Raw genomic sequence first — 14239 nt, forward strand, 5'->3', positions numbered from 1 at the left:
TTACGGCGCATGGCAACCTAATTCAAGCTCACTTTGATGTAATAAAGGCACCTGTAACCATTTTGTACTGGCATTTCTGTAATAGACCTCCCTCTGTTTCTCTATAGTGAGTGAAACTGTGCAATGACAAGTCTCAGTTACTGTAACATGGAAGGCGGCATAAGAGATAAAAATATCATCAAGGTTTCTTAAATTATAATTCAATATGGAGAGATGCAAAGTCATATTGATAAAATCCATCATGTGTCATTTTAAATGAGCAAAAACCCTAATGGTAGACAAACTCCTACTGAATCTTTCTTTCACTTCACTGCACTCCTGACACTCCTCCATGTGTATTTTATTCTCAGTTGAGAAGAAATATTTTTTTTTGATTAGTTGGCAGGTGTCCCTTAAAATACAGCACGCCATCTAAAACATCCAGCTTAACCACCACACTAAATCAGCCGCCTTATCACCAGACAAGAACACTGAACGCTTTGGCAAAAAGGACCCAAGCGGAAGACACAGAAGCAGGCAGATTAAAAAACAAAAGGCGAGCGTTATTAACAAAGCTGAAATCCCAAAATTTCCAAAGTGCAGGTAACATAAAGGCAGGCGACAAATACTGGCAATGAAGAGGCAGGCAAAGGAGAATCCAAGAAAAACTAAAGAAAAAATACAAAAATGCAGTCCCTAGGAACCGACACAGGCAAAAGGGCGTTAAAAAAAGACAAAGACAGGAAGTGGAAAACTACGGAAGCCCTAAAGGGCCATGCATTCATACATTTTATTTCCTCCGTTTTCCCGTGATAACGAGTTAATTTCATTTGTTTTCTCAAGATCTCGAGTTATTATCTCGAAATAACAACTGCCATTTTCCCGAGATAACGGGATAATTTTCTCAAGATCTCGAGATAACGAAACTTTGTTTTCCCGAGATAACGATATAATTAATTTGAGATCTCGAGATAATGACTGTGATATGATAGGCCTGAGATTTCTATCACAAACAAGTGGCATGGCATGCTGACTGATGGGTTTCTTGAACACTACTGTAGGTAAGTCTATTTCTCCGTTTTATTTGTGCGTTTATGCTTTCTATACTAAATTACTTTTTGATGAAGGGATGAATGAATGTTACAACAGCTCAAGATCTCGAATTAATTATATCATTATCTCGGGAAAACAAAGTTTCGTTATCTCGAGATCTCGAGAAAATGATCCTGTTATTTCGGGAAAACAGCAGTTATTATTTCGAGATAATAAATCGAGATCTCAAGAAAACAAATGAAATGAACTCGAGATCTCAAGAAAACAGAGGAAATAAAATGTATGAATGCATGGCCCTTTAGGGCTTCCGTCGAAAACATACCATGAGACATGAAGATGACATCTACAAAATAAAAATGACAAAATCAGAAATCCGAACCATGAAAAAATCCTGGATTATGTTGAATGCCGATATTTTAAAATTGTTATAACTTACAAACATTAATTGTAGATCAGTAATGGGATGTGACTCTTGATGGACTAGCTACACGCTATTGTGTGTGTCTCTAAATAAAGGGCACTGTTATAATTAACATTAATTGATTAAAATAGGCATTCATTTTCATTTATAAATAAAGTAGCAAAATGTTAGTGTAGGTCTGCATTTGTTGGACTTTCCTTTGACAAACCCTGTGCAATGCAGTCTCAAATAAGGTGCTGGGGCCAAGTGTTTGTTACAACCCTGTTTCATCATACCGTATACTCTACACTGTTCACAGTATACTATATAGTTGCAATAATATTACCTGCAGCTTGAGGCAGCAGCATGGTCGACAACTTCCTGGAAATTGAGACATTTTCAGAATTAAATATGAATGAGTGTTATTGGGGTGTATTTTGAAGTCATGTTTAAAGTGTTTATTGGAAGTCAAAGGTGAAATGTCTGCGGATGTCGCTGCAGACGATGCTGTGAATCACACCTCAAGTTTTCTCCATGAAACGGCGTTAACACCTGTTCAGCACTCGTAGTGTTTGGAGATCTGCGATGTGAATATTTTATGTTGACAGCTGGTGGCCGTGCATGTGTGTGTGTTTGAGTGTGTACTGTATGTGTGTGTGTGTGTGTGTGTGTGTGTTTCTGAGTGTGACTGGGTTTTTATTCATGTCACACTTTGCGTGCTACAGCCACAGGAAAAAGCTCATCCTGTCATCAAGGCCTAAAGTGTCAGACTTCCTTTTTTTCGTCTTTCCTGATGACAGAACGGTGGCTTCTTTTCTAAGGTTAGTGTGTGTGTGTGTGTGTGTGTGTGTGTGTGGAGTTTACAGGGACACAGTGCGTGAGTGAGATAAGGCCACCAGTCCAAAAAGAAAGTGTAAAGATGAGGGTATGCATACTATTATTATCCACTTGCGCAACAATATGATTTGCCATATTCTCTCTCTAAATATTGTTTTGTTTTGTTTATCATTATTGTTTGTTTCTATAAGCACTGTATCCCATGTAATGTAGGCTATTGAACCACATGCAGTACCAGGTGCTGTATTCAATCAGGCTGCACAGTTGATGTCCAATTAGCTTCTTTCCTAATTGGTAGAGAGCAGCAGGAAAACCCAACAGGGATTGGGAGATGGAAGGAAGGCCGGCCTCATAGATTTCCTCCTCTCTGCTGCTTTAGCTCTTTGATTGGATCTTGATCCTCCCACTTCCTCACCGCTGATCTCTCTGTTTCACCAGGCTAATTAATGACAAATTAAATTAGTCACAGTGAACTCTGCTCCGTTAAACTTCCACTCGCCTTTTGGACTCAAGAGTAGAGCTGCATGATAATGAGCTAAGTGGCATCATCCAACTATTTTGACTGATTCGGCAGTTTGATTCAATTAATTGCTCTCACTCTCCACTGTGGTAATGTGTTAAAGCCAGTTGCTTCAACAGAAGTTGATGTAATGTAAAACTTGTATGGATAAACGAAGTGTGTGTTATATTTGAGTTTTTATAAAAACTCACCAACACACTTACAGAAAGATTCTTTTGATTGATGGCAGATCTCCAAGAAGCACAGTATGCAGATTTCACAGTGGTACGCCAAAAATTTAAAAACAGGAAGTTGTAGATTGTAACTTTATGTTTTATTGCATCCTGATACAGTGGCTTCCCATTGTTCAGCGTAACAGTGCAACAAATTACCCACACTCTGACTCTCTATTTTGACCTGATATTATGAAGTTTGAAAAGTGAACTCTGTTCATAAGAGACATTAACACATGGTGATTTAACTATTTTACACAGCTGGTTGAATTTGATCATTGTTAAATCAATTCCACAATACGTGTTTCACCTGTAGACCTGATGAAATGAATCCAGTTGAAGGTTCTTCTTGGTGTGTGTGTGTGTGATAGAGACACTGACTTTACTGACAGAGTTCAGCCTCTTAAATAGATCACCTGACCTCCAAGTTAATGATTTTAACAGCTCAGGCCTGTGTTTGTGTGGTTGCCTGTGCCTGTTTGAGTGTGCATGGAGAGTGACAGTGACAAAAAAAGATAAACAGAAATGTGATTGAGGAAATCAGAGTCCTGCAGGTTTGAGCAGAGCTGAGCTACTTAGAATAAGCTGGAGATGAGAGGCTGCAGTCATAGACTGCAGTGTGTTTGTGTGTATTGGAAAGCAGTATTTCTAGTCTTCTTCTAGTCACTGTGTGCATGCATTCACATGTTTTTCTGTGTGAGATGATTTCATATAGGACCAGAGTGTGTTTATGTGTGAACCCTCCATCCACAATTCTTACACATATTCAGTTTAGGCTTTTAAAATTGGTTAAAGAAATTAGCATTTTGTTGCTTTAAATCTACTGCATGACCCTTTGTATAGGGACACTGATGTTCACAATTTATTTACATGTCTATCATGTATAGTATAGTTCATTCATCTAAAGTACCAATGACTGTATCATACAAACATGGAGTCAAGATGTTCTCTCTCATAAGAAAAGGCATAAATACTGTGTTATGTTGTCACAAAGTGTCTGTATTTGATTGACAATTTGATTGATGCAGTTGACAGGCTGAGCTCCGGCAGGGGAGTGTGAGACATAGTCAACAAACTCAAGATGTAGCTTCGCAAGTTATATGAGGAAGTTTGTTGTTGGCAGTTGTACTGAAGAATAAGGACCGCACCAGTATCTAATCAGACTGAAAATAACATTTCCAAATGTGTTTACATGCTGTTGTATTGTGCTGCAGCTGATCAGCTAATTAGCTATCTAAATTAACCTGAAAATTAACATTAGCAGTGCACTTTTTCCCAAAGAACATTTGTTCGGTGGCTCATTCAACAAGCCAAGGTACAGGAGAAGACATCTGTTCATGTTTTGTCAGTCTGATAATGAGACTTTATACCAGATTGAAAATGTGAGTAATTTTGGAAGGCACTGACAAAGGAAATTGTATTTATTATTTCACAAAATGTTGAAAAGCATATTTTACCCATTTTGGAAAGATTTCTCACAACGGGATGCCAAAATACACTGCATACTAAGAGCCTCCTAAAACCTGAGTGCTTCTCATTATACTGTATGCCTCAAATATGGCAAAATTGTGGATTTCAAGTTTGTGAACAAGAAACTTTATATTTTAATGACTTTTTGTTGTTGTTGTCATCCAGGTCATGGTTATAAGTCCTATATCGTAGGCAACTGGATGTGTTTCAGTTTCACCTCTCATCCAAGAGGCTTCCTCAGTTCTAACTAACTGGAGGGGAGTTGCAGGCTTTTAAACTGTGTGTGGGAGTGTCCTTACAGAGTCGTTAGGGCCACTTGTGGCTCGTTGGTCAAACCGGCCTCCATGTGGTTTCTAAGGCTAGGTGAGCCTAGGTGAATGGTTGTTAAGCTGCCTGGGGAGAGAACTCAGTACTACATTGTAGGTGGGTGATAAGTAATGTCTTAGGCCACCTCCTCTGTTCAAAGACGGTCGTTCCAGTTTGACATAGATGGATTATTTTACTCCTCTTTCAAACCATCTGTCTACTCTTTTGTGACTCAGAACTATTATGATATATGATGCAAGTAAATTCTAGGGAACTGTTTCTGCTGCCCTTTGCTTTAATCTATATTAGCCTAAAAAATCCAACAACTCCAATTTTGACATGCAATGGTACAAGTTTCTTCTTTATTTGAAGCCATTATCCATGGTTCTGTGAAGTATGCATAAAATGTGATGAAGCTTTGAATACAATTACACAGGCAGAAATGGGCACAGATGTCCTTTTTTCTACTTAGAGAAAATGGGGCACTGGTTTCTCTCTCTTTTACATTTCTTCCTGCTGGGAGTGCAGAGTCAGCATCAGTGAAGATTGTCAGGGCTCATTTTCCTCCTCTCAGAAAAGATATTTGGTGCCATTTGTTCTTGTAATAACTTCCACAGGCCTGAAAATTGCCTGAGCCTGGCCGACACACCGACCGACTGGTTTGTGAACTGTACACACAGAGTAGTAAATGGGCTATAACTTGAGGTGACACCTGCACTTTAATGCTTTAAGTTACATAAGACACCTGTCAAAGCTGCTCTGTGACAGGCTTATCAGTCTCTGTCAGAGCTCTGGTTTTCAATATGGTGGTCAGAACTCTGGAATGAGCCTGAGGCAGTTTTCTGGCGGTCAGATGATGGGGATTGCTCATAAACAAGGTTGGATGTCGTTTGTCTGCAGTTCGTCTCACGTTGCACATTGGTGTATATTTGTGTGGTCTTTATTGACCTCCATCTGCAAACAGTAATATTGTGTCCCAATTCTATACTACATAATGGCTCCAGTATATCAATCTCTATTTTACATTGAACACAACAATAAATGCATCAATTTTTTCATCATTTGTGACATCTGTAGAATTGTGTTGTGTGATAAAACTAGTCTTTTATTGTGACCAGTCCAAGGTACACCTGTGCAATCATCATGCTGTTCAATCAGCATCTTGATATACCACACCTGTCAGGGGGATGCAGTATCTTGGCAAATGAAAAGTGCACAGAAAAGTTCTTAGATATTTGACTCCAAGTCATGAATATGAGAGTGAAAACAAAGGTGCTGCATCTATGTTTTGGTTCAGTGTATGTGTTAGCAGTTAGTATACAAGGATGAATGAACAATGGCTGGATTCTTTTTAGCTGCTTCAGTTTAATGGCTCTGGTATTTTGCATACTTACTGGTACAAGTGGATAGAACTGAGCAATCATTCATGTTAATAGTAACACCTGAGCTTTTCCGTCTATGGCAAGTCCAACTGTCATGAAGGACTTGTTGATACAAACAATAAGATACATTTTAATGTCAACGACATGAGCTAGCTAATGATAGGAAAGACCTGACCAAGGTAATAATCCTCCACTGAGCTGAGTTAGCTCAAAGGCTTTGCATTTTGTGGCTTTAGAGCAAGTTTTCTTAACAACTCTTGATCTATGTTTGGCTTTGTGCTATAGCTCTGTCCAAATATTATAAACCACATCAAATCAAATCAATTTTATTTATACAGCCACAATCACAATCACATTGCCTCAGTGGGCTTTACAATATGTACAGTGAACGACATCCTCTGTCCTCAGACCCCGGATTTGAGTGAGAAAAAACTTGCCATACTGAAAAAAAAAACCACAGGGGAAAAAAATATTATGTCATTACATTGACACAGACTGAAATGTTGGATGGACTTCAAGGGTAACTGAATTACCTCAAGCAATGTCAAGTTGCAAGGCTGGTAATGTAGGTGCCAACAATTTATTTTGATTTGATTGATTTGTTTATAAACGTCCACAATGAGTCCGACAGTGTTAAAGGAGTGCAATGGACTGCTTTTCAAAACATGGTGCCTACATTACCCAAAATGCAACTTAACAACTGCATGAGATCACTAGAGGTATTTTATCAGATGATGTCCAGCTTCCTCTGGAGTCACAAAGGCTTTATACTACTTTCATATATGCAGTAGTACTCAACAAAACCTGTAAACACACTTGTGTAAATGTGTAAAAATGGTGGAGTTAATTACCAAAAACGAATAATAATAATGTTGAAAAGCATTGGTGTTATCCAGCCAGGCTGACAGTTTGGGTTTTATTTGTCTCGGGTTAAAGATATGTACGTCTTTCTGCTGTCACCTTAATACAGTGAACCTCACTGTGGAAACTTTTCACTGGAACCACTTTCTACCAAAGAAGTAGTCCCTAGACAGATTACCAAAGAGTAGTAACACTGGAGAGGCAAATTGCTAAATGTAATAAGCAACACAAATTAAATTCCATTTGCCTCCATTGTACTGTGCATAAAAATAACAGCATAACATAAGACCAACAATGAAACCATAACTATCTTATATGGCTAGATACCACTTGCAGTAAGTGGGAAAAATCCATTTTTTCATTACTTGAAACAAACTGTTAGCAACGTGACGCTTCCTCACCTGTTAGCAACAGGGCTCAGGTGTGTAAAGGATTCACTGGTTTTAACCACAGTGAAGCAGAAGTGGATATTCTGTGCTGCCGCGCTGTTGATTAAGCTTGACATGATGAGAGCTGAAGAGCTGCCTGGATTAAAAAACTGCTGACTCCTCTCTCCTCCACCGTTCGCTCCCTCTCCACCTCCTCCCTGCTCCATCCCGTCCCTCCATCCCTCGCTCTATCCCTCATTCCTTTGAGTGTCTCTTGTGATGTTGCTTATAAAGCAGAGGGATAGACAGGGACTCATTAAAATCAGCTCCCCCCTTTCTCTTTCTCCCTATCTGCTTCTCTTCATCTCCCTCTCGCCATCTTCATCAGATGTAATTATGGCAGCACGACGTGGGAGGAGCCTGCATGGCAAAATTATACTTTCAAATCTCCTTCTGCTTCAGCTATTCAAAGAACGAGACCTACATTTTCAACCTGATCAGAGAGAGCACAGAAAAATGGGGGTAAAGACAGAAAAGAACAAATGTAGGGGAAAAACGAGAGGGGGCGTGAAGGAGAGGGGAAAAAACAGGGAGAAGAGAAGCTGAGAGGAGAGACAGCTACAAAGAGAATATGTTAAGGAGGAAAGGAGGATGTCAGGCTGTAGCAGTGGCTGTAGCCGCTGAGTTAACAGAACATAGGATCAGTGATGCTGTCAAGCTAGAAAATGCCAGACAGCAAAGCAGGCTGGGGCAGCACAGTGGGAGGAACTGCTTAGTTAGGGTACGTGACTGATGCAGGCATTTTTTTCTCTTTTCCTCTCCCCGTGCTTTTCACATCTTCCCCTCATATTCAAGGAGCCACCTTGTCCTGTACCTCGCAAAAAAAAAAAAATCAAGTAGGGAGGGGGTTCAGTAGGATAGCGAGTGGGGTGATACAGTACATTCGCGCAGTGCACTATGGGAAGGAAAGGGGATGGGAGAAACGCTTTGAACGTGCAGAGATTTACTAGCTTTGCTCTGATTGCAGAGGAGCTAAAATAACACTATTTATGGCAGCTGGGTTGCTGTGGTGGATGCAGAGCTGCTGTAGGACAGACAGGACGAGAGCAGGTTGACACAGTTCAAAGAGGAGCTGTGTGTTTTCTCGCAGTCGGGAGAAATTAGAGAGCCAAGCGAGGTCCGGACACAAGGGAGTATCAGCTCTCATCTGGAGGAAGAAGAGAAGGAAGGAGGAAGACAGGAGAAGAGGAGGAGGAGGGGTGATGTTTTTTTATTTATTTTTAGAGGGGTGTTTTGTATTCATTTCATTCGACTGTGTGTGTCTCTTATCATATCTGTTTGTGTCTCGCTTGTGACTACACTTGATTTCTATGTGTGTGCATACCTGTGTACGCATGTGGATTTATGTCTGTGTCTGTGAGAGATGTAATGCTCTTCACTCAGGTTGCGGTTTCGGCACAGCAATCACTCAGCGCTGCAGTCAATTTGTGGTTGATTTACACCTCTCTCCCTCTATTTCTGGTTGATTACAAATATTCTCTCTGCACTTCTGTTCTCCAGAAGAAGAGGAAGATGGACAATATTCTATGTGTAGCCATCCAAATGCACTCTCTATCATGTGCGACTTTGAAGTTGGATGAATGAATACATTGGGCTTAGATGAATAGAGATGCCTGTGTATCCTGTCTGAGTCAGCAATGATATTTAAAGTAATCAATAGCAATCTGCTTTCAAAGAGAAAATTAATGAGTCATAGTGATGTTTTATACCTACACTGTTCTATCTTTACAGACGTTCATTGATTCTTTCTTTTCCTCCTTGACTTTTTTTATATGCTGTCTTTGACCTGGTTTCAGGACTAAGACATTCTTACATTGCTAAAGCAAACTTCCAACAGTCATAAGCTCTTCAACATCATTACAAACATATGCCAAGCATTGTTCATACATACAGAACCTTGTTTTAAATGCCAATGGAAATCCAAAAGATACTGAATTTGTCAGGACATAAAAAACAGTTTTGGGTTTTAGATATTTGACTCAGTATAAATACAAAGCTTCAATGAGTAGGAGCAAGTTGATACAGAATATACAGAAATGATTTCTCAAAGGGGAAAACTGGATTTTGAGAGGTTTAAACTAACATAAAAATCTGTTTTTTGTCTGCAGGTCCAGGAGTGGCTGTGTCTGAATTGTCAGATGCAGAGAGCTCTTGGCATTGATATGACCACGCCTCGCTCCAAGAGCCAACAGCAGATTCACTCTCCGTCCCACCAAGCCAAACCCATCGTCCAGCCTCAGCAGCCCGCACCTCAGCCAACACAGCCAACACAGCCGGCAGCAGCACAGCCCAAACCTTTGGCACAGAGTCAGCCGACCCAACGTCAGCAGCAGCAGCAGCAGCCTCATCAGCAGCAGCAGCAGCAGCCCTACGGACAGACTCAACCCTACTCCCAGTCGCAGCCATACTCACAGTCCCAGCAGTATCCCCAGTCTCAGCCCCAGTTGTACCCTGCATCCCAGCCAGGGCCCCAGACTCAGCCTCATACCTCCCCAGGCTTGCAGAGACACCCAGGCCCTGGCGGCCCCCAGACGCAAACAGGGCCCCTTCAGCAGGGCATGAGGTCTGGCGGCCCCCAGACGCAGACAGGGACCCTTCAGCAGGGTATGAGGTCCGACCCGTACTCCCAGAGAGGTCCCGGAGCACCAGGAGCTGTCGGAGGTCCCACAGGAGGCCCCAGCCAGCCGGGAGGTCCACGGATTCCCCACCCTGGTGCTGTGCCCCTTCCTGGCTTGACCAAGGCTCCCTCCCAGCCTGATTTGGGTCGCGGTTCTCCAATGCACCAGTCCATGGCCCGACACCATGACCAGACCAGGAGTGCTGGCTCCTCCCCAGCCCACAGACCTCAGAGTCAGGCCCCTCCTCCTGCTCAGGATGGCCTGACCAAACTGTTTGGCTTCGGGGCATCGCTGCTCAATCAGGCTAGTACCTTGATAAATGTTGACCCTCTACCCACTGCCTCCACCCAGCCAAGCCCTGCACGAGGCAAGGTGGTGTTCAGTAATGCAACTCCTGACAACAGGCAGCAACAACAAGGGGCTCCTGGCACCAAGCCATTTGGGATGGGGGGCCCTCATGCTCCAACTCAAATGGGTGGCCCTCATGCTCCAACTCAAATGGGTGGCCCTCATGCACCGAGCCAGATGGGAGGTCCTCATGCGCCAAGCCAAATGGGGGTTTCTCATGCACCAAGCCAAATGGGGGGTCCTCATGCGCCCAGCCAAATGGGGGGTCCTCATCCATCGAGCCAAATGGGGGGTCCTCATGCGCCCAGTCAAATGGGGGGTCCTCATGGGCCCAGCCAGATGGGGGGCCCTTATCCACCGACCCAAATGGGGGGTCCTCATGCACCCAGCCAAATGGGGGGTCCTCATGCACCGAGCCAAATGGGAGGTCCCCAAATGGGTGGACCGCATGGGCCAACCCAGAAACAGCAGACCATGCCCCACCAACAAGGAATGCCGCAACAGCAGTCGCCCGCGCATCATCAGAAAGGGCTGCAAGGTCAACAGAATCAGCAGACACCTACTCATATGCAGAAAACACTGCAAAAGCAGGAGCCCATGGCTGCTCCTGCGCCCGCCCCAGAGCCTGCAAAGCCTAAAGTGAACTGTCCTCTTTGTAAAACGGAGCTCAACATCGGCAGCTCCGACCCACCCAACTACAACAGCTGTACGCAGTGTCACAGCCAAGTGTGCAACCTGTGTGGCTTCAACCCCACGCCACATCTGGTGGAGGTAAGATGATTATTACACATACATGGAGTACAGTGTGCACACAAAGTCTCTCACACACAGATAACGTGTATATGATGAGAGCAAAATGTGTTTCACGATATATATTTTAGAACTCGCACACAGACACACACACACAACAGACAGAATCCTCTGCTCCCAGACAATCGATATCATTCAGCACAAATAGAAAATGCTTTTCATTCCACTGTTGGACTTCTTCCTCTCCACTGTGTGGACACAGTTAGACCTGAACCTCTCATCTTTTCTTTTCTCTGAGGAATTCACTTTCTTCCGTCCATTCTTACTCTCTTATCAACATAAGATAGTAAAAGATAGTGTCCTGCATTTCACTTCAGATTTTATCCTTTTTGCTCTTTTACAAACTCTGTTTTTCTTTCTGTGTGTCTGGACCATTATCGGTTGTCTGTTTTTTTCTTGAGCTGAATATTATGCTTACATTTACATCTATGTACATGCACCTTGAACCTCTGCTCTTGGTTAAGTCTCATTCCATTCATTTTCTGTTTCAGTTTTTGTTATTCAGACCATCTCCTCCTAATATGCCTGATAAGTTTCATGACCCTCTGAGACAAAAATTCATAATACAAACTTAAAAAAATATGAGCTGTCTTTTTCATCAATGCCATAATATCCAAAAAATCCTCAATTCTTATTATTCAAAAAAAACGAACAATCACAAAGTCACTGTGTCACTTACATGTAACATGGCCTCCAACAGCCCATTAGCTGTTAAATGATTGAAGCCTCGTTTTTAAAAATGTCAAAACAGGCCAAAAAACCTATTGAATTTTCAAGGACACTCAGTTCATGAAAGCAAGTAATAAAGATGAAGGGTGAAATAACAAAATGAGCAAGAAATGGAGACAGAGGAGGGTAAGAAAGCATGAGAGGAAGAGAAAAGGCGACAGAAAGAAGGAAGAGATATAGGAAAATAAAGATAACGAATGTGGATGAAGCAAGTTCAAAAAGGTGAAGAATGAGAGAGAATGAATCTTTCAAGAGAAGCTGAATCACAAAACACAGACATAGTTTTTTCAGTTATGCCTTCTTTCTCTCCTCCAAAGTGATTGTGCTCATGCCACAATGAAAGGAGTGTAAAGGCCGACTGCTCTCTCACCTCCCCTTAATCGATCCAGACACATGCAGGCTTAGAGGTGAAAAGAAGGAGGAGGGAAAGCAAGAGAAAAGCAAAGCAAGGAATAGAAATAAGCAAAGGAAGATAGAGAGGGAGAAGATTGTGAAGATTTCAGGCTGTGGGCCCAATTTAAACAATCTATGGTGCATGGTCTAAAGCGCATGGCACATGTGCATTTAGGGCATGTCCAACTCCTTTTTGCTAGTTAAACAGCGGCTCCTTGCAAAGTAAGGCTCAAAAGGGGTTGTATTAAGACTAGTCATGGGTGTGTTTTGGGCGTAACATAAATTGAACCAAACCGATCATTATCTCCCTTTCAGTTTAAGAGCCAGGTGCACCTGGACATGCTATTAAACAGTGGCATTTATTTCATGTTAATTAATGTTCTGTGTTCTTCTACGCATCAAAAAGTAATGCAAACAGTTCAGATTCATACAGTAAAAGAGTTTGGCATGAAGCAGCCGTCCTCCTGATAAATCCTGAGATTCTGTCAGGAAATATTTATTTCAGAAGTTTAAAGTTTATTTCTGTTCCCTATGGAGAGTTTCCTCTGTCCTGTCAAGTTCCTTAATACAGCTTTGAGTTTTGCTGCTTAAGTGTTACTGCATTACTGCATGCATGGACATTTAATTTGACTAAAAGCAGCTACACTAATCATAAAATCCGAGTGAAAATGACAACCGCGTCGTTCTGAAACTAGCAATGACACTTGCACTGTGCTGTGCGCCGCTTTGCGCCAGACGTAAGATAGAGCCCTGTATGTATTGAAGAAGGTAGGAAAGCATGTAAGGACTGAAGAAGGAAGATTTAAGGAGGGAAGGAGTGAAGTCAAGGAACAGGAGAAGGTCAAGGATATATAAAGGGATATATGTGGGTGCAGGGGAGGAAGGAACTATGTGATGGAAAGAGTAATTATTAAGGAAATAAAAATAGAAGGAAAGCAAAGGAAACTAGGATGGGTGAGAAAGTAGGGAAGAAGAACAGAAGGAAGTAGGGAAGAAACAGATGAAAGAGAAGACAGAAAGAAGCAGGGATGCGTGTAAGTCAGTCAGTCAGGCAGATTGAAGATGACTCGTGTTGTTTTTACTTTGAGGCAGCACGATGCCTTTAAGGTCTCTGGGGAGTACGGTTGTTCACAGTACTGTACTGTAATGTACTGTCACTGCCTTAAGGTAGACCTAGAGATAATATACAGGGTTATATATAGTTACTATTACTGTGTGCAGGACAGCGATGATTATACACACAGAAAGCGAAGAGAGAGAATGAGTCAAAATGTTATTTGGACCGTGAGAAATCTACGCCATGGAAACTGTCACACACACATGCAGATCAAAAGAAGATCCATGATGTAAAAAGTGTGTGTGCAAATGTGTGCGTGCAATGTGGGTTAAGGCCTGAGGCTCTCCAGAAGAAGTGAATGAAACCAAAAGAGAAAATAGGCAGAATGAAGAGAGGAGTGAGGGATGTCAGAGGGACTAGAAATAAGTATAATGACCACCAGATACAGGTCTTTCTGCCAGCACATTAGAGAAAAGATGATGATGATGATGGCACAGAGTATTTGCTAATGTTTGAGCTCTACTCAAAACAAAAAACATGGTGATTTGGACTGGAAAAAAATGGAAACCATAAACAAAGATAATGAATGAGGATGGATCAATGGAGATGTATAGAGAGCAGAGTGGGAATAGAGATGCAAAGAGAATAGAAGAAAAAAAGAAACAGTAGATGATTAAGAGAGAAAAAGTCTCAGGAAGTGATGAAGAAAAACTCACAATTATGAATAAATAGACACATTTTAAAGTGAGATGAAGAGGGAAGGCGCGCTGGAAGCAGATGGAAAGAGAGCTGAATGGAGGCTGAGGGGGAAACCAGACATGTAGAGCCGAATCACG

At 41.9% G+C, this 14239-nt stretch overlaps 1 protein-coding gene across 1 annotated transcript in view; it reads left to right on the forward strand.

Annotated features, from left to right (window-relative positions):
* Positions 1-14239, forward strand: part of bsna (bassoon presynaptic cytomatrix protein a) — a 108471-nt gene that overhangs the window by 26609 nt on the left and 67623 nt on the right. Inside the window, exons 3-5 of the mRNA XM_073470690.1 lie at positions 9557-10011; positions 10060-10529; positions 10692-11185. Of these exons, the coding sequence (XP_073326791.1) occupies positions 9557-10011; positions 10060-10529; positions 10692-11185 (1419 nt within the window). The remainder of the gene's footprint in view (positions 1-9556; positions 10012-10059; positions 10530-10691; positions 11186-14239) is intronic.

The sequence above is a fragment of the Pagrus major genome, chromosome 7 (genome assembly GCF_040436345.1).
Source record: "Pagrus major chromosome 7, Pma_NU_1.0".
Lineage (NCBI taxonomy): Eukaryota > Metazoa > Chordata > Actinopteri > Spariformes > Sparidae > Pagrus > Pagrus major.